At 35.6% G+C, this 23925-nt stretch overlaps 1 protein-coding gene across 1 annotated transcript; it reads right to left on the reverse strand.

Moving 5' to 3' along the window:
• Positions 1 to 2011: 2011 nt before the first annotated feature.
• On the reverse strand, positions 2012 to 14952 carry LOC129000149 (zinc finger protein 675-like). The gene is made up of 4 exons (XM_054427081.1): positions 14734 to 14952; positions 10746 to 10904; positions 8361 to 8600; positions 2012 to 3369 (listed from the first exon to the last, which is right to left on the reverse strand). The coding sequence occupies exons 1-4, from the start codon at positions 14884 to 14886 to the stop codon at positions 2551 to 2553; spliced, it is 1371 nt and encodes a 456-aa protein (XP_054283056.1). The 5' UTR covers positions 14887 to 14952; the 3' UTR covers positions 2012 to 2550.
• Positions 14953 to 23925: the final 8973 nt, after the last annotated feature.

The raw sequence follows: 23925 nt of genomic DNA on the forward strand, positions 1-23925 counted from the left end.
TAGAGAGTGTCAAAATACTACTAAAAACTTCCTCAATCAATAATCTTTAAAATAATGTATAAAAAATACTGCTTCTTCAAATTTTTGTTTTTAAATCTAAGAGTTTCTCTTGAAAAACATGTAACGGCTAAAGTTGCATTTTCTTTAATATAACATGTATTTGATTAATAGCAAAAGCTGCATTGAAAATTATATGTAAATGGGATTTATTGTAATATTTGGAATCTTTGTGAAATTCCTCACAAGAATATTAGGAATTTATTAGGGTTAACATCCATCTAAACAAATGTGATCAAATCTTTTAAATATTCCTTCTTTCTTTTAAATAGAAAATAATATATGATGATTATGAGTAGCAGATAATATTTCACATAATGTAAACAATGTTTCAGTTACATTTTTAGAGAGAAGTTATACAGACCAAATTTTATAACAGATTAACCTGGGAAACATGCAACCCATTTTTAATTTTCAAATCCTTTAGCTCAACTTCTAATTGCCAAGAGGGTTACATTGGTCTGTGGAGGGTAAGGAATCTGAAGCTAATGCCCTCTGTGCTTCAACCAGAGATTGCAGACAGAGTATTCTGGGAGCTCTGTAAATAGTACCATGAAGATCCCTCTCTCTACTCAACACACTGATCAGAGTGCAGAGCTCACATCTCTTGCTTTGAAAACATGCTTGTGGTTAAAATTTTTTATAGATTTTGATCCTATTTGTTTACTAGGATAGAATTTCAAAAAACAAACAAATCATACGTCTAGTAATTACATATTTACACTTATACTGTTGAATCACAAGACGGTAAATATATATGAAAGATTGTTTCAAAGGATTTCACGCTAAAACAACAGATGAGATCGGTAAGAAGACGAGACGAGGAAAAGATTACACAGCAGAACAACTTTGGAAGAAATAAAAGTAGAAAACAAAACATATGTTACATTTAGTTACACAGGACCCAGGACAACGCTAACAAGTTCAAGAAATATAGAGTACTAAAAATATTGCATCCTAATATAGAAGATTGTAAAAAAATTGACTCTTCAAGCATCTATAAAATAAGTTGTAACGATTGTGGTATGTTTACATTGGACAAACTGTAAACTTTATTAAAAGTTTAAAAAATCATAGGTATTTCTGCTTGGATAAACAACAAACAAGAAAGATCAAATTTCGCACAACAATTGTTACAAAATTGCCACTCATTAGGGAAAATGGAAGACAATGTATGTATTTTAAAGAATTGTAAGAAAGGAAATGTGATGAATGCTTGGGAATAATTAATTTTATATTGACAAGAAAAAATGTAAAACTAGAAATAAGCTAATTGTGAATTTTGACTCTAGTTGTACTTTTAGAAACTTATTGCTTATTACTCACTTACTTATAGTATATAAGGGACGCCATTTTTATTCTTGTCATTCGCCTATTGGGTCTGATGATGATTGAAGTGTCCAATCGAAATCGATCACCACTTACAATCTTTCATATGTATTTACCATCTTGTGATTCAACAGTATAAGTGTAAATATATTATTACTAGTGTTGTTAGACCTACAATTTGTTTGTTTTTTCAGGTAATTTAATAACACGTACGATGCTGCTGATCAAGAAGTTATTTAGGATAGAATCTATTATATTATTAAAATGATACAATCAAATTTTATGTAAACGGTTAAGGCCATTTACCAAATAAAAATATAGGCATATGGCATATCAAAATGAAGCTTAGAGTGTGTAGATTTGCCGAAAAGTATTGATATGGACGAACTTCCTAAGGGCTCTGCCCCACAGGCTGATTTCCAAAAGGCTACGCCTTGCATGTTTTGGAAGTTATTATTTGATTAATTTAGTGAACAACAGCTGGCCAATGCAATTGACAATATAGTTTGTTTGTTTACATTTTTGTTTACTTATTTTATTATTTACTTTTATGTTCTTAAAAGAGGTGTGGTGAATGGACAGTGAAGCTATTTATAAGAACTTAACAATAAGAATGTAGGGTTTCTTGTGATAAAAACTAGAAATAAGTTACGGTACCTATGATTTTTACTGTAATACAAATATACACTAAATAACACAAAGCTACAAAGGTACAAAGCGGGATGGGTAAAATAATCATACCCTTTAGGAAAACATTAAGACTAAATTCATACATTATTGATACAAACATGTCAACAGATCTCAATGACTGATATTTACTTGTCAGAAACTCTACTCCAAATTTTAGACCACTAAATACTTTCTGTGGCTAGACTTATTCCACATTCATTTTTGTATATATAGGTATATATTATATATATATAAGGAATTGGCCTAAGTGTAGAACATATTTTAAATCTTAAAATACTAAATTCGGTTGAGAACTATTATTAAGTTAAATAACCAACCTAGATAATAAATTTGAAAAATAGAGTAATAGGGCTACTGCTACTAAAAGATTGAACATTAATAAACTGAATACCCTTTTTGGCATAAAATCATGTAAAATTATATCAGCCAGGTTTCGATACTAAGGCCATTTTCAAAGTAAACAAAATGGATATATTATAAATTTATGTCCGAAGTACCACCTTGTATGCTTGAGAAATTTGGTAGAATTATAGGTGTGTTAGAGGTGGGTGGGGGGAGAATAGGAGTGTTATCGAAAAGGACATCTTGAGGGTTAAAGTCCGAAAAGAGATCTGCTGTACTATGTTTGTCCACATTCCCACCTCCAACCAAGTTGTAGCCAGGCTGCCCCTCAGAGGGCAAATCCAAAAACTGTTTTCCTTGTGGGCAAGAATCCAAAATAGTGTCTAATATCTGATCACTTTCCAACAACTCCGCATTGAAAGTCCCCGGGAAAGAATCGGAGTTCTCTTTATGTTTTTTCAAATGGATTTTCAAGTTCCCGGTTTGTGAAAAACCTTTGTTGCAGACCGGACAGGAATAAGGTCTCTCCCCGGTGTGTAGACGGTAATGTCTCCTCAGCTTGTATGAGGTGGCAAACTGTTTCTGGCATTGGTCACATTCAATCTTAGTCCCCGACTGCGACGTGTTTCCGTGTATATTTATAAAATGTGATTGCAGCGACACTTTAAACCGGAAAGATTGACCACACCACTGACAAGTATGAGGGGCCGTTTTGGAGTGCTTCATTATGTGAAGTTTCAAACTTATCTTCTGGTTGAACTTCATACCACAAGTCTCACACAAGAAAGGCTTCACTCCCACATGAATGAGTTTGTGTCGGTTAAGACGATATTTGGTACGGAACCTCGCACTGCACACTTCACACACGAGACTCCCATTCGAAGATTTATCCGAGTCAGCTACGACGTTGTCTTCTTGAAAGGTGGCAAATGGACACCGAGGGCATTTGACCTGAAAAATATCAGATGTCAAAAACCACAAATTAAATATTCTTATTCAATCTATAATATTACACCTGTTTTACAGTTAGAACAGAAATAAACGGCAATCTCACACATACTTTCTCTTTCTCCCATTAGCTTGTCAACAAATTTTATCATGGGTAAGCGGTGGGAGTAACTATGATATTTTATAGGAAAAATCACAAAAGCTGCAATGGCTTTTTAAACAAAACTTTCATATAAGTTGTTTATTTTATCTGAAAACACAAAAAATATGTCAAATAACACTTATAATAAGTGTTATTTGACATATTTTTCAACTAATTTAATAACACGTACGATGCTGATCAAGGAGTTGTTTATTTTATGGGGTTTTATGGGGAAGTAGCACAAGTTACAATAAATAAATTTTGAACCGACCCTTTTATAAACAGCAATGGAGTAATCAAAACTAGCATTTTTATTTAAATCCGATTTTCTCTTATTTTTGGGATTTTTATAAGAAAATAATATGTGATACAATGACTTTTGTTTGAACCCTATTTTTTACAGCATTGGGGAGCACTATTTTGTCTATAATTATATATAGGGGGAGAAAGTAAAAAGCATCCACATATTTTGTTATAATTGTGTCCCTAGTAAACAATTAAACTAATTCATTAGTTTTATATGTCGCGGATAAGCATGTTGACATAAACTCTTAGAGCTCAAGCAGCCGATATCAAATGCAATGACCGAGCAGTTCGGGTGTTGGTCAGGGGAAAGCACAGTAGATTAGGGGTTCGAATCCGTCTTGGTCAGGTTTAGTGCGCTTTTCATGAGAAGTTAACCTGTCTGTAGTAGGCCTAGAGCTTGGTTGGGATGGGCTAATTTTTAAAACGTTGAACGGCTGAAATGGGTCTTCACAAGATAAATTAATTCATTAGGAATTGAGCACCAAAACAGGTAAATATTTTTACTCGTTTTCACCATTATTAGACCAAGCATGAATTTTGTTTACTCTACATTCCTTGCTACAGTTAAAGCAACCACGTCATTATACATAGGTTAACAAGGATTTTCATGGCAGCATAGGGGTCTAATATCGTAGAGGCTTCATCACAAGAAATATCAACTGGGTGGACCCTGAGAAGAAAATTACTTAGACAAAGCAGCCTATGTTATAACAAACTATTGAAGGTCAGAAGAATAAAACACTAACTAAAACTGAGCGCTTTGAGAAGGATAAACTGGAGAAATAACTATCAACAGAATGAGATGGAAATCAAGGCCTGCAGAAAGACCAAAGAAAAGAGAAGAAAAGAAGATGGACAGATAATGTGTAGTATAGAATTCAGGATAATCTGATATCATATTATTTGAGGTGGTTTGGGACCAGGTTGCAGGTTGGTCCCCGTTTAAAAAGGTTTGGGAACCGCTGTCTAAGGGTATGCAATGCAGCATTTTATTTTCAATATTTTATTTTAGCTATTTTTTGATAACTTCAAAAACAATTTTACTACTTTTCCTTAAATTAAAATATTTATTTAAGCAAGTTATTCATTTTAGAAAACTATTTATTTGAGTAAAACTATGAAATTAAATTAAATTCAAATAAAAACCGAATTTAACTTGAAAGTCTAAAACATGAATATTCTATGAAAATCACTGTACAGGTTGAAGCAAGGTAATGTGATCTTATTGGCTGGAATGTTCCAGAACTTGTGAATTTTAACCAATCAGAGAACAGTCCACAGTCAGCATGATTTTTCCAGGTTCCACCCCTCACTCTCTGCCTGTCTTGTGAAGTAGTAGTTTGCTTTGATGCATGTGACTATTATAAAATTTGTTGTAATTTTAAAATCCCCTTTTGGGTAAGGTTGACGTATGGGACAATTTTTAACTGTTTTTTAAGTAAAATTATGGAAACAACCCCTTTCCAAGTAAGAGATATAATGTTGAGGAAGAGTTATTTTATTTGATAAATCTCAAAGCATGAAGAGCATGAATATTATTTTACTTATAACCTCCATAAAAATATTTTACTAATAACTTTATACAAATCTAAATTATGTGTAAGGTTACTGGGAATAAATAATTTAGTAGCCCTACAGCAATAAGGTCCCAATGTCCTTATATTTTTTAATGATTGAACAACGACAGTAAGTTCCTCTTCCTGGTACGACAGGGAGGCACCAATGTCTTCAAATTCCCTAGAGATAGTCTAGGAATAATGTGCCGACTACAGTGGACAAGGCTTGTGGTTCCATGACTACACATGTGAAAAGCCCCCACCTTCTAGGCTACAATTGTATTGCCCCCAGGGTTCATAGTCATTGTTGTCGTTCTTTCTAGCACCTGACCTTGTTGCAGTTGAATGCTGCACAGTTTGCGCCTGGCAGCCTTATGCTCAGCCGATTGCATTTGCATTGGGTCGGTTCCTATCATTGCTTGTACGAGGCCAAGATATCTCCTGGTAATTGTTATCTCCTCTGTGGAAAATTGATACGGATGATCATGTGCTTTTCTACTTATCTGCAAGTTTAGTTGATGAACACTGATAATGTTTTATATGAGCACAAAGCTTCTGAAGAACTTATTTGTAATTTCCCCACAACCGAGCATCATATTTTATCTGGGATTCTTTCAAGCCAGCTCTCACCTGAGCCGGGGACCGTTTAATTCTAAGGTACAGGTATTAACAGGATAATGAGCTTTATTGGAGTTGTTGTCACTAATTCCACATACGCCTACGGCTAGTGATAAACGATCAGTACAAAAATATTTTGTTATGACTGATTAATCTGGAAATGCTAATCACTGAACACAAGACTCTGGACTTGTAGTTATGGTCTCACACTTAAAGCAGATATACTGCCGCAGTCCAAAACCAGACGAAACTTGAGGGTCAGGTAACATAGAAGAATGGATAACCAAAGGTTAGATAATTGAAACTCTACTACACTAATAATCAGTTTATGACCCAAAACACAATCCCTATAGATGGTTTTTAGTGACTTGGTATGATGCATTATTTTATCAAGACGGGTTTAAAATGTTCACTTAAAAAGTTAATCTTTGGATGTGATTAGTCGGGTTCGTCCAGGGTCATTATGCACAATATTTTGGTTGAGCCTAGACAATATGGATTCATCATTCAACCATTTATTGACCATCATCATCCCCTAATTTAAAGCTAATTAATTCCCGATATTGTTTCTGTTAAGGTTATGTTGTTAAAAGAATTTAACAGATGTAACATAAAATAACCTGGGCTAGTCATGAGCCACAGACTTCTGCTGCAGTGTTATCTACGCTGCTAAAATTAATTGGTTCTGTAATGAAAGGCTGCTTCTTTCAATTAAAAGCTCCTAAAAGCATAAAGAAAATTAATGTACGTATTTAATATAAAGGAAATCCATTAAGATTTACAACCATCGTCTAGGCTACTTATTCCCTCAGCTGTTTCGCCCAGGTGACTTAAAAAATGGTTACAGGTAGGCTACTCAAGTTTAAATTTATTGTAGGGGACAATTTTATATATTTGCTATACAAGTATGGATGAATCCGAAGCACAACTAACTGGGTTTAATAAAGACAAAAGCCCTTCTGTTCGTCACCGATCAATGCTTAATTAAGTAAGAGTATTGATAGAAAACCTTCAGTAGCCAAAAGTCAATAGTATTAACTAGCTGTGTGCCCGTTCTACGCACGGGGATCTTGATCTTGTAGTAGTCAGTTGAATGTGACAAAAATCACAAAATGTGTTGGGTTTTTGGATATTTGTAACTTTATTTCTTAAGTAGGTAGGCCATGTATTCCATGGAAAAGTACCGGTATCAAGGATCGTCATCGAAAAGGTTGTTATGAATAAATAGGTAGGCGTACGTACCCAAGAGATGGGCTATGGGCCTATTGGCTGTATGGTGCAGTGATTAGCATCACACGGTGAGTAGAAACAGAAAGTGACACATTGGAAAATCGAGTTTAGCATCATCCATATACCTCTGTTCGTTACAATCACCCACTGCAGTTGTGATTTTTTTACTTTACACTTTACACAATCGCCATTGAAGCGCCGTCAGTGAGTGGAAACCTTGTTTGTAAGCTATTGGCAATGATCATTAAGTGTCCCAGCCCTATACAACACTGATTCAAGGTCTTCTTTCTGGTTATCAAAACTCAAGAACAATTTTATACACAAATAATCTCTGGTTCCTGACCTGGATGATGCCTAGTTATTTAATTTTATTCACGGTTTCACTATAATATTGCACTTGCGATTAATTAAATCCGTTATGTAGGAAAAACGTTTTTATCTCACTTTAATTGGGATTTGCTTTCAAAACATGATCGGAAATGATTGCGGTATTTGTAAACAACATTTGTAAACATATCAGTGACAGCTAGAAAAAAAATCTTGATTCGAACAGCTGTTCGTTATTTCATAGATGATTATGTGATAAAAATTGAACGAAAACTTGGCAAAAATCGCACAAAACTGCATTTTTAAACGTCCGTAATTTTATTTACAAAGTAGTGAGGCCATGTTTTAATGGCTAAAGACACTCTCGCCAATCCAGTGAATACATTAAAATGACTTGGATCTCGATAGGTACTCTCGTTTTCATGGAGAAGATTGCGTAAAATGCCATCTTGAGTGTTACAGAAAGACAGACAGAAATAGAGATAAGACTTGTTTCTGCTTCTTTAATGTATAAAACGTGAAAATAACCTAAATATGTATAATTCTGAGCAATGTACAGACAAAACTCTGATTTTATTTATATAGATAAATATGAAATGAAATAAACATTGTTCAAAATTTGCAAACATGCGCACGAATGGCGTCATTATATAGATGGCGTCTTATATAGATGTTACCTGTTTTACCTGTAACTTTACAATTAGCTTAGTTGATGGAATCGGTAAAAATAATTTAGCAAGTTACTTAACCCGATTGTCATGTTAATATTTCTCAAAAGCTATAGTCAAAACACTGGTTTTTTAATGTAAACCAACCTCATTGTTGTGCTGCAGGAAAGCTCCGATCTCGTCGCGGTGACCGCAGTGTTTACAAGAGCATAGCACAGACCCGAGTCCATGAGTCAGCATATGAAGGGTGATCAGTTGACTAGTGGCCAGGGAGCTGTGGCAGTCCTCGCATCTTAACTGACCTTCCTTGCTGATGGAGATGATTACAGGAGACGTGGTGGACGAGACACCAGTCACATGACAGTCTGTCTTCTTTTGTGGCTTCTCCTGCGGATGACAAATAGACATGTTAAAACTTAGCTAATTGATAGAACTTACTTGCAATGAAAATAAAATTCTAGGATTCTGAAATTCTACGATAAACGTAATGAGTTTTGTTGAAGTAGTTGCCACATACGGCTAGTGGTAAATGATGAGTTCAAAAATGTTTTGATATTCAAGCTCCAAAAAAACGCTCTCCAGACGATTTTTTCCCTTCCCCGTCGACAATCCTGCAAAGATGTCTTCAGATCACACAAAGTTCTAACTTTCCCTTCCATTTAAATTTTTGAAACATTATCATTTATTAAGAAAAACCAATAATCATATAGCTCTCCAAGTATCCATAGTTATCCTCTCCGCAACAATTTCAATCTTTCGGTACCACGACACTCAACCACTTTCTTCCAGAAAAACTTCCACTTCAATGCAGTAACACTTTTGAATGACCTCCCTCTCCCTTTGAAAGCCATACAGGAAATCGGAAAAGTCAGAATATGTGGTAAGTCCATCTTGATAAATAAGGTCTGCTACAGCATCCGGCAATTTGCTTGTAGTCTTTAACTTTATTAAACATCACAAGGGGTTTTGTGTTACAACCAAACAATTTTTTAACAGGTTTTGTATGAGATTAGCCTGAATTCAATTACCTACTGCATGGGAAATTTAAATTTAATGCTAAAAAACTTACAATTAATTGGTTGATATTTAAACTTTCTATTTAGGCAGATGATATGCGTCCGGTAACTGGGCGTTGATTAGGCAGTTACTGTCATAATCTAGCCTAACTAACCTTTTCGCCGTGCTGTGCTATATTAAGTGTGCGGCCTGCCTTAGAATAAGTATTAATTAGATGTATTAAATAACATAAAAGCTGGCTGTGATAGGCAGCTAAGGTATTATTGTGTACTTTGACGGGGTAGTTAAATTCTTTGCAAATAGAGTTTGAACTATGACAGGAAATGTGTGATTTAGTAGTGGTTAGTGGAAGATATATTGGGCCCAGATGTTTTTATTAACACTCATACCACTGCATTTCACCACAAAACCAGCAGACTAAGCGAATTTCCATCTGCCTGATTGGATTTGAAACACTAAAATGCCTCCTAAAAAATATCACATTTATTCCCTATTTAAATAGAAGTAGTTTAACGAGTACTTAGGTTTGCTGCAACAGGGAGGGTAAACAGGTGTTTTTTGTTGTAAAATGTAAATAGTTTAGTAAGAAATTAATGTATTTTACAAATTCGATCAAAATATGTTCATAAACAAGCAAACTACAACAGTTATCTTTCTTAAGAATAACATGGGAATTTTAAATTAAAATTTTTTTTGGATTGTCTCTGTAACCAGTAGGCGCACAATAACGCTTCAACATACTAAATTATTTGTTTTTTAAGCTTTACATAATAGTTTGGACAGAAATTGTGATTTTTTTGTTTTTAGGGTAAAAATGGGAAAAATATATTTTTACTGTAAAACCCCTCATAAGCCCCCGTTCTCATAGTCTGATCATGCTGGTTCACAAACTCGTTTGAATAAATGTAGGTTTAAACGTTTATACCAAACCGTTACCATGAAAATCGAGCAAAAATGATCCGATTTTGATTAAATTTGGTAAACGTGTAAACCTACATTTGTTCGAACGAGTTTGCAAAACCATGATCTACCATTATGACTTGTAGGCCTATATGTGTATATATGTATTTGATGGTCTTTGATGGCCTCTAGGACATCAAAACAAAAAAGTAATTGGTCGGTTCCGGGTCCAGGTCTTACCATGAGTACTATGGTAATAGCTTATTCCCTACATGGGATATTCGCTAAAATCGAATGAAGGTTAAATTCTGTTCATAAAATAAAATTATAAATGCCTCAAATTCTAACAAAAGATGAACAGTTACGAATAAATGGCATTCCAAGCCAAATTTTTTACAAAAAGTTAATATAACCGATGGGATTTGATCTAGTACCTAGTTCATCACCCGAGTACTCTATCCACTACACCACAAACTCCGTTGGCTGTACATCGTATCGTTGTGGTAATGGTGCTCCGGGCCCCCACAACCCGGTGACATCATTGCCGGTCGCCTAATCCACGTTCGGTTACCGGACGCATATCCTCTGCGTTCTATTTAAGTTGATTGTGTTAACCTGATTGTTTTTATCAACCTCTGCTGATTTGAGACGAGACTTGAGTGTTTTCTGAACTTTCTTGATCATTTCACAAAAGTCACCGAAGTGATGAAGAGTCATCTCACAGTCGACACAAACAAACTTTGTTAGCTTGTCGCTTGATGTAATATTTATAACCTAAAACAGACAGTATAAAATGTGTGTATGATCCCAACAGTTAAGATAGGCTATGGATAGGGCCTAACTAATACCATATTGTTGCTTTTAAATCCCGTATCTGTTCTTATAGATAGATTTAAAGACTTAAGCTTCAACAAGGGGTGTCTCCACTGAGCTCCTGTTGCGGCCAAGCAAGTTAGTTCAAATTTGACATTAGCGCCATAATGTAGACTTTATCCACCACTATTCAAGCTGTTTCTTACACCTATGCAACAATTAATTGCTCTTTTCATGAAAGCCAAAAACTACACAAAGGATAATAACTACAAAGGATAATATACACTTTTGCCAAATATGAATCTTTTTATAAAGATTGCCAAACTGATGAGGGTGTCTCTATAAGTCTATCAAGGGCTGTGGCTATGATAAATCTTGGTATTTTTGAGCACCCTGATCAGAAAGCAAAATATCCTCAACCTTTATCTCGGTTTCTGAAACTGGTGAAACACGCTGCAGGCCTCTTTGCCTATAAATGTGTACGACCTTCTGCAAACTCCATAAAAGCCATGCACATTTTCTTTGTCCATACACTTTTCTGCACATACACATCTGTAAACAGGCAATGGATTTAATTTTGAAGTTGGACCCTTTCCCACAGAAACTTAATCACATAACTTAGTACAATCTATACTTGGCGGAGGCAAATATTTTCCCTCCCATCATTTTGGCTACTATAAAAAAAGACTACAATTACATTTTAGTTGTGGAGATCAGCTATAATAACCTAACCTAATTAACCAAACGATATATCGAATAATCTATATATTGATCGATATTTTCATTTCGTTGTTTTTGACAACAGATATGGAAGTCTATCCGGGCTTTTAATTATAAGTCCTGGCTAAAGCTGGGTTTTGTTAACATTTTAAAACCCAATTTTTCAATTACAGAGTATGGAAAAAAAATTTAGTAACATAAATTAAGTTAATCGCATTCGGCACAATTTAAATAAGCCTACCTCAAATGTGTTTTGATATACAAGCCGAAGTAACTAAATAAAGTTTTTATCAAATTCAGGAAGTTATTTAGCGTCATAAGTTAATAGTAAAATATATACTATTTTGACGTGACGTCAGTGATCGCTATAACAGTTACTTTTAATTTTACTGTATGATAAGTTTACTATAATATCCCCGCCACAGCAAACCTGCAGACTAAGCGAATTCCCATTTGCCTGATTGGACTTACACTAAAATGTCTACTTAAATATAACTTAAATAGAATTAGTTTAACAAGTAGGCCTACTTAGGTTTGCTGCATCAGGGAGGGTAAAACCGTTTTTCTTTTTGTGAAATGTTAATAGTTAGTAATAAATAAAGACATTTTCCAAATTTGATCAAAATATGTTCATAAACAAGCAAACTACAACAGTTTACTTATCCTCCATAAGAATAACATGGGAATTATAAATTTGCAATTTTAGCGAATTTCCCATGAGGGAATAAGCTATTACCGTAGTACTCATGATAAAACCTGGACGCGGGACCGATTTTTTTTTTCGTTTTGAGGTCCCTAGAGGCCAAAAACACCATCCGTTCAAATTCATATATATATTTGTCCGTCAGCACGATAACTCGAGCAAAAATGATCCGATTTTGATGAAATTTGGTACAAACATGTAAACCTACATTTATTCTAATGAGTTGGCGAACCAGCATGATCGGACCATGGGAACGGGGGTTTACGGGGGGTTTTATGGGGTAAAAATGGGTTTTTCCCATTTTTGACCCAAAAACATAACATTTTGCAATTTCTTTCCACGCCATTTTGTAGGGCTTAAAAAAACAAATAATTTAGTATAATGAAGCGTTTTATTATGCCCCTAATGGTTACGGAAAAAAATCAAAAAAAATCAAAAAATCAAAAAAATAAAATTTAAAATTCCCATGTTATTCTTATGGAGAACAAGTAAACTATTGTAGTTTGCATGTTTATTTATGAACATATTTTGATCAGATTTGGAAAATGTTTTTTATTTCTTACTAACTATTAACATAAAAAAAATTACCCTCCCTGATGCAGCAAACCTAAGTACTTGTTAAACTAATTATATTTAAATAGGAAATAAATGTTATATTTTTAAGTATGACATTTTAGTGTAAATCCAATCAGGTAAATGGAAAAATGGAAATTCCCTTAGTCTGCAGGTTTGCTGCGGCAGGGGTATTTTTGAATTTTCTCCGTTACCATTTTAGGCGCATAATAACCCTTCAATATACTAAATATTTTTTTTTTCATGGGAAAACCCTATTTACCCCATAAAACCCCGTTCCCATAGTTCGATCATGCTGCTTTGCGAAATCGTTCGAATAAATGTAGGTTTACACGTTTATACCAAATTTCATAAAAATCAGATCATTTTTGCTTGAGTTATCGTGCTAACAGACACATACATATATAGAGGTATATGAATTTTGAACGGATAGTGTTTTTGGCCTCTAGGGACCTCAAAAAAAAAAAAAAAAAAACGGTCCCGCGTCCAGGTCTAACCATGAGTAAGTTACTACGGTACGGTAATAGCTTATTCCCTATAGCCTATGGGAAATTCATTAAAAACCAAAAGAATTCATAAAATTGTTTCTTTATTTTAACCTACTGGTAAGTTTTGTTTTAAATTTGAACAACTAAAAACGGAAGAAACTATACATTTTTGAACTGTAGGCTATGCCGTAGCTATTAGGCTATATATTTAAACTTATAAGTTTTAGTTAAATAGGCCTAACTTAAGACTTATTGATTAAATGCTTTCATAATACAGTGGAACCTCGATAAGAATTCCCTCGATAATCCCCTTGAATTTATTTTCCTTAAAACACATGTCATTGCAAACCTCAATAAGAGGCCATTCTTGATAACCAGACTTATTTTATAATCCCCATGAGAGTCTGGTTATCAAGGTTCTAAGCTACTGTATAACTGTAACTTTCATAATGCTAAGTAGGTATATAGGCTAGGCTATTTATTTTATGGTTGAATAGCCGGCTGCACTTTACTTGACGTCCTACACTCATTCGATTGTTTTTTTCGATTCGATATTTTCATTCGATTGTTTCATTCGATATATCGTTTGGTTAGTTAGGTTAGGTTAACCTTACCTAACTAACCAAACGATATATCGAACGAAGCAATCGATTAATCGATATATCGATCGATATTTTCATTCGAATGAGTGTAGGACGTCAAGTAAAGTGCAGCCGAATAGCCAATTGATAGTTTCATTTATTAAACATCTATAACACGTAGGGCCTAAACAGATCATAACCTGATTTGATGTAGGCCTACATAAAAAATTTAAGTACCTACATTGTAGAAACGATAAACCTTATAACTTATCGGACCAAAATAAAATCGATATAGGATAATAGGTTATTGATAGGGTATTTAGGCTGCACTTTAGTTTACGTCCTACACTCATTTGAATGAATATATCGATTGATATATAAATTATATCATTCGATATATCAAGTTTGGTTGGTTAAGTTAAAACCTAACCTAACTGACCGAATGAAATCGATATATCAAATAATCTATATATTGATATTTTTCATTCGAATGAGTGTAGGATGTTAACTAAAGTGCAGCCAATATTTAAACCGATAATAGGCCTATAATTTATCACAGGTTCACTGGTGTATAATATAACCTATTACAGTAGGCCTATTGTGTTGTCAAGAATAAAATTAAGGTGTCTAAACCTAAAGAATAGTGAAACTGAAACTGGTTACATAACTTAGATATAAGTTACAGGCTTATTATATATATATTTCATTTCAACCTAGACACTCACCTTTTTGGGGAGTAAAGATAAAACTTTTGTTAATTTATCTGATCTATCATTGTTTATGACATTTAAGTCTATGCCAGATGATTTCTCTATTCCACAACATCTGCAATAGTTTTGAGGGATAAACATTTGAAATTGTTCCTTGGACATAATCATCGATATACAAACACGATGTTTGTTATATATCGATGGACATAATAACAACTAACTAAAGTTTGAAAATTGTGTGATAAACAGGGGATTTGAACAGTACGGTAAACATTGTAAAACACATTTGTATTGTAAACAAAAATGGCAATAATAGCCTAGCTCTAGCTCTAGCAGAAGAAAAGCAGAAAGAGATTAATAATAACAACCAAGCATTCCTCCCAAGATTAATAAGTTGAAGCATTCCTCCATCATGACCAACCCACATAGATCTAAACCAAAATTCCCACGATCACGATCACAGTAGAAGCACGGCCGACTAGAAGTCTGTGTAGATGTTCAGAATAAAATTGATTGCGCAGGGTCCCAGATGACCGACATCTTACTTAATGACCTAATGTGGGAATCACCCGACAACCCCTCATACCCTCCCGAACACGTATTTTATACCCACTCCCCAGATCCATATACCCCCACCCTAAATCGAAAACTATAGATGATGGAGGGACGGGGTTTGCGCCATTGAATTTCTCGACCCCAAAATAGGGTATAAAACTACATCACAACCCCTCATACATCCCAGAACACGTATTTTATACCCACTCCCCAGATCCATATACCCCCACCCTAAATCGAAAACTATAGATGATGGAGGGACGGGGTTTGCGCCATTGAATTTCTCGACCCCAAAATAGGGTAAAAAACTACATCACAACCCCTCATACATCCCAGAACACGTATTTTATACCCACTCCCCAGATCCATATACCCCCACCCTAAGTCGAAAACTATAGATGATGGAGGGACGGGGTTTGCGCCATTGAATTTCTCGACCCCAAAATAGGGTAAAAAACTACATCACAACCCCTCATACATCCCAGAACACGTATTTTATACCCACTCCCCAGATCCATATACCCCCACCCTAAATCGAAAACTATAGATGATGGAGGGACGGGGTTTGCGCCATTGAACTTCTCACCCCGAAAATAGGGGGTATCCATGGTTTTGTACTGCTTTATAGACAAAATTTCGAAAGCTATATACATTTAGCAAATGGGGGGGGTGTCGCCCCCTTACAGGTCAAGGAGGGCAATATAACTGTTGTAAAGGGTGTATTTGTATTTAGGAAAACATAACAAATCAATATAATAGGGAAGAAAAAATATTTTGGCTGGGGGGGGAATTCCCCCCCTTGTAAGTAGGAAGGGGGGGGGTTAGGTCGTCGGCGATGGTTCCATTGGACTTCTCACCCCAAAAATAGGGGATATTTATTATTTTTGTACTGATTTACCGACATATTCTCCAAAATTATATATATTTAGTCAAAGGGGGGGGGGAGGGTCTTGCCCTTACAGTACAAGGGGGCAGTATAAGTGTTAAAATGAGTTTATTTGTATGGAGGATAATATAATAAATAAATACACATGAAAACAAATATATTTTATTCAAAGAATATCCATCTACCCCTTGTAATTAGAAAGGGGGGGCTCGTAGGGGGACGGCGATGGTCCCATCGAATTCCTCGCCCCAAAAATAGTAGGGCTACATGGTTTATACAGCTGTAGGTACAAACTGGAGAAAATCCCTGAAAGGGATCAAAAGTTTGAAAAAATTTCCCCGAATAGGGATAAATCTCGCTTAAAAAATCCCACTCCCCAGAGCCATACACCTACCATAATCAATATGGCATTATATGCCATCGGTTGTTTGCATCGCATATTTTCTTAACGAATAGGCATTGCAATTTTGTAAAAAAAAACAATAATTAAATATAAGTTTTGAATACTCTATCTCTTCTTACACTTCGATCTCGGATCGGTATCAAAGAAACGCGTTTATTCGCGGCTACCTTTAACTCCAAGCACAACCACCTCTAATACGTACCGTACTGGCAACATCGCAACGCAAGTATGGTTGTAGTCGTGGTTGTGGTTGTAACCAAGAATACTAGAAACGTGGTAACAGCTCAACAGCTGTTATGTTGTATTTACAACAGCTGGTTACTGGACTATGAAAATATTGACTCCGCTTTAAAATGTTACAAGCTGCTATACCCGTGCTTTGCAACGGGAAGAAAATGTGACCTAGAGAACTATTAAAGTGGTGGTGATGTGTGTTTTAAAATACAGCAACTCTATGATTTAGTTTGAAAATATAAACTGATTTAAAATCGTAAAGCTACTTACTGTACTATCAAACCCCTACTTTTGATGTTAATAGAAGATCCATAATATGACAACATACCTTAGTGTAGTAATAGCATCAACTGCTTCATATTGATGCTTATAATGAATTACATGTTTTACCATAATTCTTCAATAGTCAAGCCTCTTCACATGTAGCTTACAATATAAATTAATACCCCCGCCGCAGCAAACCTGCAGACTAAGCGAATTTCCGTTTGCCTGATTTTATTTTCAAATAAACCTATTCAAATAACATTAGGTTTAACGAGCACCTAGGTTTGCTGCCTACAGGGTAATAAAGTGTGTTTTTTAGTAAAATATTAATAGCTTAGTATAAAATAAATAGATTGGGCAAGTTGATTCAAATATATGCATAAACAAGCAAACTACAACAGTTTACTTATTCTCCATAAGAATAACATGGGAATTTTTAATTTACAATTTTCTCCGTAACCAATAACCATACAAAAACACTTCAATATACTGAATTATTTGTTTTTTTAAGCTCTTCAAAATGGTTTAGAGGAAATTTGGGAAATTTTATGTTTTGAGGGTCAAAAATGAGAAAAACCAATTTTTACCCCATAAATCCCCCCATAAAACCCCGTTCCCATGGTCCGATCATGCTGGTTCGCGAACTCGTTCGAATAAACGTAGGTTTACACGTTTGTACCAAATTTCATCGAAATCGGATAATTTTTGCTCGAGTTATCGTGCTGACGGACACATATATATATATATATATATATATATATATAAATATATATATATATAAATATATATATATATATGAATTTGAACGGATGGTGTTTTTGGCTTCTAGGGACATCAAAATGAAAAAGTAAATCGGTCCCGGGACTAAGTCTTACCATGAGACCTACGGTAATAGCTTATTCCCTATAGGGAAATTCGCTAAAATATGAAACTTTGAGCCTTTGAGCAATAAAACATACTCCCTTAGTAGATTTCTCATCCTAATGGAACAGCTGAAGACAAGTTTATTGTTAGTTCTGTACGGTTTATGTAGAGGTCGTGTTTGGTTTACAATTTGTTTCCCGTTAATACGGTCATTTAAACCCAGACAGCACACTTTATCCCAGGGACATCCCATAGTAGTCCCATATGTCCTGAGAATGTCTCGGGATATGTACGCTAGCCTCAGGATATCCCGCAAAATCCCGGGACGGGTACGAAATCCACAGGATATCCTACAATATACCGTAATGTCCCGGGATTTGTAAGTTAACCTCAGGATATCCTGTAAAGTCCCGGGATATGTACGAATGCCATAGGATATCCCAGAATGTCCCATGACATCCCGGGACATATGTACAAAATCCACTGGATATCCTGTAATGACCCGTAATGTCCCGGTAACAAACTGAAGAAAAGAACTACTACCACTGATGAAATGTTTATCTAAATGTAAATGTTCAACAAGGCCTATATCTAATAATTGTTTTATTCACTAGCTCTTTCAGAAACTAGGTTTCCATCTTCAGGCTGTGTTTACACTAGTACAAAAAGTAAATATTTACTTAATAAATTAATTTTAAACCAAAAGTTAAAACAGATAATTAAAAAGGATATTGGAAAAATAAAAAACAATATTAGAAAAATTAATCTTTTGAATTTTGGATATACTAGGTGGCGTTCGCAGAGGCTTCCACAAAATTGAGCGGAGTCATCAAGGGTTCATATTATATTGTTTTTGTCATACTGCAGTAAAAACAGTCGTCATTGGTGCATGCTTTGCGGGTCTAAAGTAGCATTTTTACTCTTTAGGGAATAAAATTTGTTTTTAGCCTCTATGGAGTAAAACTCAGCTGTTGTCAACTCAGGTGTAAATTTCTATTGTAAACTATTGAATACGTATCGAAATATGTAACGATTCGTGCTTCATAATCATTTTAACCTACAGTCTACAGTCTCTTCCCATAGCATTTTAGCATTGCAGATACATTAATCCATTCCCACACTCAACACTGCCCACCTTTACTACTTCCTTCACCGTCCCCTACGTCGTGGACCTGTTTCCCTCTCTTCCCATAGCATTTTAGGATTGCAGATACATTAATGTAATAGCCAAATACACTTCCCACACTCTGCTCTGCAAGCCTTACTACTTCCTTCACCATTTCCTACGTCATAGACCTGTTTCCATCCCTTCTCATAGCATTTAAGTCTTAGATACATTTATCTAACTGCCCAAACGGTTCCCTCACTCTGCACTGCCAGCTTTTACTATTTCCTTCACTACTTCCTATGTCGTGGGGCCTGTTTCCTTCCCTTCTCATAGCATTTTAGGATTGAAGATACATTAATCTAACTGCCACAGACGGTTCTCACAATATGTTCATACTTTACTACTTCCTAAGCCACTTCCTACATCGTGGACCTGTTTTCATCACTTTCCATAGCATTTTAGTATTTTAGATACGTTAATCTAATTGCCACAAACATTGCCCACATTCCGCACTGCTAGCCTTTACTACTTCTTTCACCATTTTCTATGTCGTGGCCATGCTTCCATCCCTTCTCATAGCATTTCAGCATTGCAGATACATTAATCTAACTGCCTCAAACGGTTTCCAGTTCCCAAACTCCACACTGCTCACCTTACTACTTCCTTCACCTCTTCTTACGTCACAGACCTGTTTCCCTCTCTTCCCATAGAATTTTAAGATTGTAGATATCAAGATACCTTAATCTAATCGTTATAAACAGTTCCCACACTCCGAACAACTCGCCTTTACTGCTTCCTTCATCACTTCCTACGTCACGGACCTGTTTAGCTTCCTTCCCTTAGCATTATTAGAATGCAAATACCTTAATCTATTGGTCATAAACAGATCCCACACTCCAGACAGCTCGCCTTGACTACTTCCTTCACCACTTCGTACATCGCGGACCTGTTTTCTTCCGCCCCAAAGCATTTTAGGAATTTTGATACCATAATCTAATAGTCATAAACAGTTTCCACACTCCAGACCTGCCTTGACTATTTCCTTCACCACTTCCTACATCGTGGACCTGTTTTCCTCCCTTCCCATAGCATTTTAGGATTGCAAAACCCTTAATCTAATGGTCATAAACAGATCCCATACCCCGAACAGCTCGCCTTTACTACTTCCTTCGCCACTTCCTATGTCGCGGACCTGTTTCCTTCCCTTCCAATAGCATTTTAGGATGCAGATACCTTAATCTAATTGTCATAAACAGTTCCCACGCTCCGGACAGCTTGCCTTGACTACTTCCTTCACCACTTCCTACGTCGCGGACCTGTTTCCTCCCTTCCCATAGAATTTTAGGAATGCAGATAGCTAAATCTAATAGTCATAAACAGTTTCCACACTCCGGACAGCTCACCTTGACTATTTCCTTCACCACTTCCTACGTCGCGGACCCGTTTTCCTCCCTTTCCATAGAATTTTAGGAATGCAGATACCTTAATCTAATCGTCATAAACAGTTCTCACACTCCGGGCAGCTTGCCTTGACTACTTCCTTCACCACTTCCTACGTCACGGACCCGTTTTCCTCCCTTCCCATAGAATTTTAGGAATGCAGATACCTACCTAAATCTCATCGTCGTAAACAGTTTCCACACTCCAGACTGCTCACCTTTACTACTTCCTTCACCACTTCCTACGTCACGGACCTCAAGCTCGTGTCGTCATTTGATTATATTTATGATCCATACCACCGTTTATGTTCTAATATCTGTGGAATAATGCTAACAGCTATTTATTTATCTACTGCATTCAAAAGTCAACAGCTGATCATATGTCTTTGTTTATGTGTCAAATACTACTTCCATAAGGATTACATTGAAACTTTGAGACCCAGTGGGGCGGATTCCTGAGAGACTTTTTTAACGCCATATAGATGTTGGCACTCACCGATATGGTCTCTATCACCATGCAAAATTTGAAAACGATTGATTCAGCCGTCTAGGAGGAGTTTGCGTATTACGAAATGCATAAAAGTCGACGTATAAGAGCTTCGCTCAATTACAGTGTTGTTCTTGATGTAATTATTTTCAGTAATTCCGAGTTTATAATTGAGCCTTCTTCACTATTTAACAAATAATTAATTTTGGTCTATTTTTTCTATAAAATAAGATTCCCACGCATTAAGATGTTGAGGTTTTATAATTTGTTTTAAAAGTTGAAGGTTTCCCAGAATGAAAATGTGTCTTGTTAATACTGTGGCTAGCAAGGGCTGACTTTACTTTACTGACATATTACTACCACTGAGTTCCTGAAAATAGAGTTCTATCATAGTTGTGTGAAATGTGTATATAATTCCAACTTTAAATTAATAAAATAATCTAAAACTAATTTACTCATATATAACAAACAGTGATAATCTAATGGTAATTAAATTAATATATATTCAAATACCAGTATCCTCTCCAACTACCAGAAAACAATTCAACTACTTGAGGCCTAAACAGATTAACAGAATCATATTATATACTGTAGTATAAAAAATATTTTAAGTATTGCGACTATTGCAAATGTCGGCTACTCTTTCACCACTTGAAAACACTCATGATCATCAAGCGCAGATAGCTCAGAAGGTAAAGTAAGAGACTCATAAGGCAGAGGTACCAGGTTCGAGACCCGTCTGGGTCAAAAACTTTTTTCTCGTTTTTTTTCTTCAAAATTTGTGTTTATTAACTATATTTAATCAATTTACTCAACTTATAATTAACCATTTCATACTAAATCTATATTATTTTGTGTTTTTTATGTTCAGGCCCAGACCACACTTTATCCCAGGGACATCCCATAGTAGTCCCATATGTCCTGAGAATGTCCTGAGGACTACCCTGGGATGACCTCGGATGTCCCACGGATATGCTGTGAGCTTATCCGTAGGACATCCCCGGGCGGGGACATTACGCATTCCTGCGGATATCCTGGGATATCCCAGGTTGACCATAGGACTACTATGGGATATCTTGCATATCCTGTCGCAATATCCGTGGGATGTCCTGAGGAGAAAGTGTGCTGTCTGGGAAACCTTGTTTAACCAAATAATACGATCTAATCATAAACAACAAATCGTTCCCTAGTTATTTAACCAAACAGTAAAGCACAAATCAAGAAATTAACCCTAAAATAATAGGAACAAAATTTCGTCGACACTAGCGCTCAGTGTGGCGTACATGAACTAGACATGAAAAACGAGCTTCAAAATTTACAATGGGACGAGAAGTCTAGGCAATACCATGCAATACCATAGATAAAACATGGCAATACTTTACAAAACGTATACAACCTCACTTAAAAACCAAACATAATCCTCCTCATCTACATAAAGCGTCCCAAACATATTTTTCGAGTAAATAAACAAACACTAGTTCATTGTACTGACCAGCTGTTTCATTAACTAAATCTATCTATTATATAATTAAAGTGATACAATAAAATTTTATGTAAACGCTTAAGGCCATTTACCATATAAAAATATAGGCATATGGCATATCAAAATGAAGCTTAGAGTGTGTAGATTTGCCGAAAAGTATTGATATGGACGAATTCCCTAAGGGCTCTTCCCCTCAGGCTGATTTCCAAAGGGCTACGCCTTGCATGTTTTGGAAGTTAACATTATTCGATTAATTTAGTGAACAACAGCTGGCCAATGCAATTGACAATACAGGGTGTTTTTTTAAAAACTTGCATCTTTATTTATGTAAAAACCGCAATAGATAGAAATATGCAGTTTGCGGGAATCATCTATTGACGTAGGGGGCCCAATTGTTTTGAATTCAACGTTACATTCACATTCCCCCCCTTTCTCCCCCTGCCCCCAACTTATTTTTTTTAAATAGCAAGGTACCGCTTGTGACATATCAAATGAAAGAGCATAAAAGAAGAAAATGTTTGATGAAAAAAAAATTTAAAATCGGTTCATAAATTTGCGAGATATTTCCCCCCCCCCTTCCCCGGAACTTGATTTTTTTTAGTAGCAAAGTACCCCTTGTGACATATCAAATGAAAGAGCATGAAAAAAGAAAAGTTTTGGTGAAATTTATTTTTCATTTGATATGTCACAAGGGCGGGTACCTTGCTATTAAAAAACAAGTTATGGGTAGGGGAAAAAGGGGGGGATTATCTCACAAATTCATGAGCCGATTTTAAATTTTTTTCCACCAAAAATTTTCTTTTTTCATGCTCTTTCATTTGATATGTCACAAGGGGTACTTTGCTATTAAAAAAATAATCAAGTTCCGGGGAAGGGGGGGGGGGAAATATCTCGCAAATTTATGAACCGATTTTTAATTTTTTTTCATCAAACATTTTCTTTTTTCATGCTCTTTCATTTTATATGTCACAAGGGGTACCTTGCTATTTGAAAAAAATAAGTTGGGGGCAGGGGGTGAAAGGGGGTGAAAGGGGGGAATGTGAATGTAACGTTGAATTCAAAACAATTGGGCCCCCTACTTCAATAGATGATTCCCGCAAACTGCATATTTCTATCTATTGCGGTTTTTACATAAATAAAGATGCAAGTTTTTAAAAAAACACCCTGTATAGTTTGTTTGTTTACATTTTTGTTTACTTATTTTTTTATTTACTTTTATGTTCTTAAAAGAGGTGCGGTGAATGGACAGTGAAGCTATTTCTAGCTGTTTGTTACAAGTAAGTGATTAAAGGTGTTCAAAACACAATGAATATGAGATTAACAAACCATGTATGTTGTTCGTTCCAAGAGGTTATCACCGATCCAGGTCGCCAATTCATTGAAAAGTATTTAAGTAAAGTATTTAAGACGTCGTGAAAGAGAGCAACGAGTTCAGGTACAACCGTACCCACCTCGGCGACTTTCCACTTTTTTCGGCGACCGTA

This window comes from Macrosteles quadrilineatus, unplaced genomic scaffold (genome assembly GCF_028750875.1).
Source record: "Macrosteles quadrilineatus isolate MER2022 unplaced genomic scaffold, UCM_ALF_1.0 Scaffold_8__2_contigs__length_117827958, whole genome shotgun sequence".
Taxonomy (NCBI): Eukaryota; Metazoa; Arthropoda; class Insecta; order Hemiptera; family Cicadellidae; genus Macrosteles; species Macrosteles quadrilineatus.

Excerpts from the sequence above, each read along its gene's own strand:
- LOC129000149 (XM_054427081.1), bottom strand. The coding sequence starts at position 14,886 with ATGATTATGTCCAAGGAACAATTTCAAATGTTTATCCCTCAAAACTAT. Across the intron at positions 8,601-10,745 it reads AGGTTGATAAAAACAATCAG|GAGAAGCCACAAAAGAAGAC; the intron begins GTTAACACAATC and ends TGTCATCCGCAG. Across the intron at positions 3,370-8,360 it reads TCCTGCAGCACAACAATGAG|GTCAAATGCCCTCGGTGTCC; the intron begins GTTGGTTTACAT and ends GATATTTTTCAG.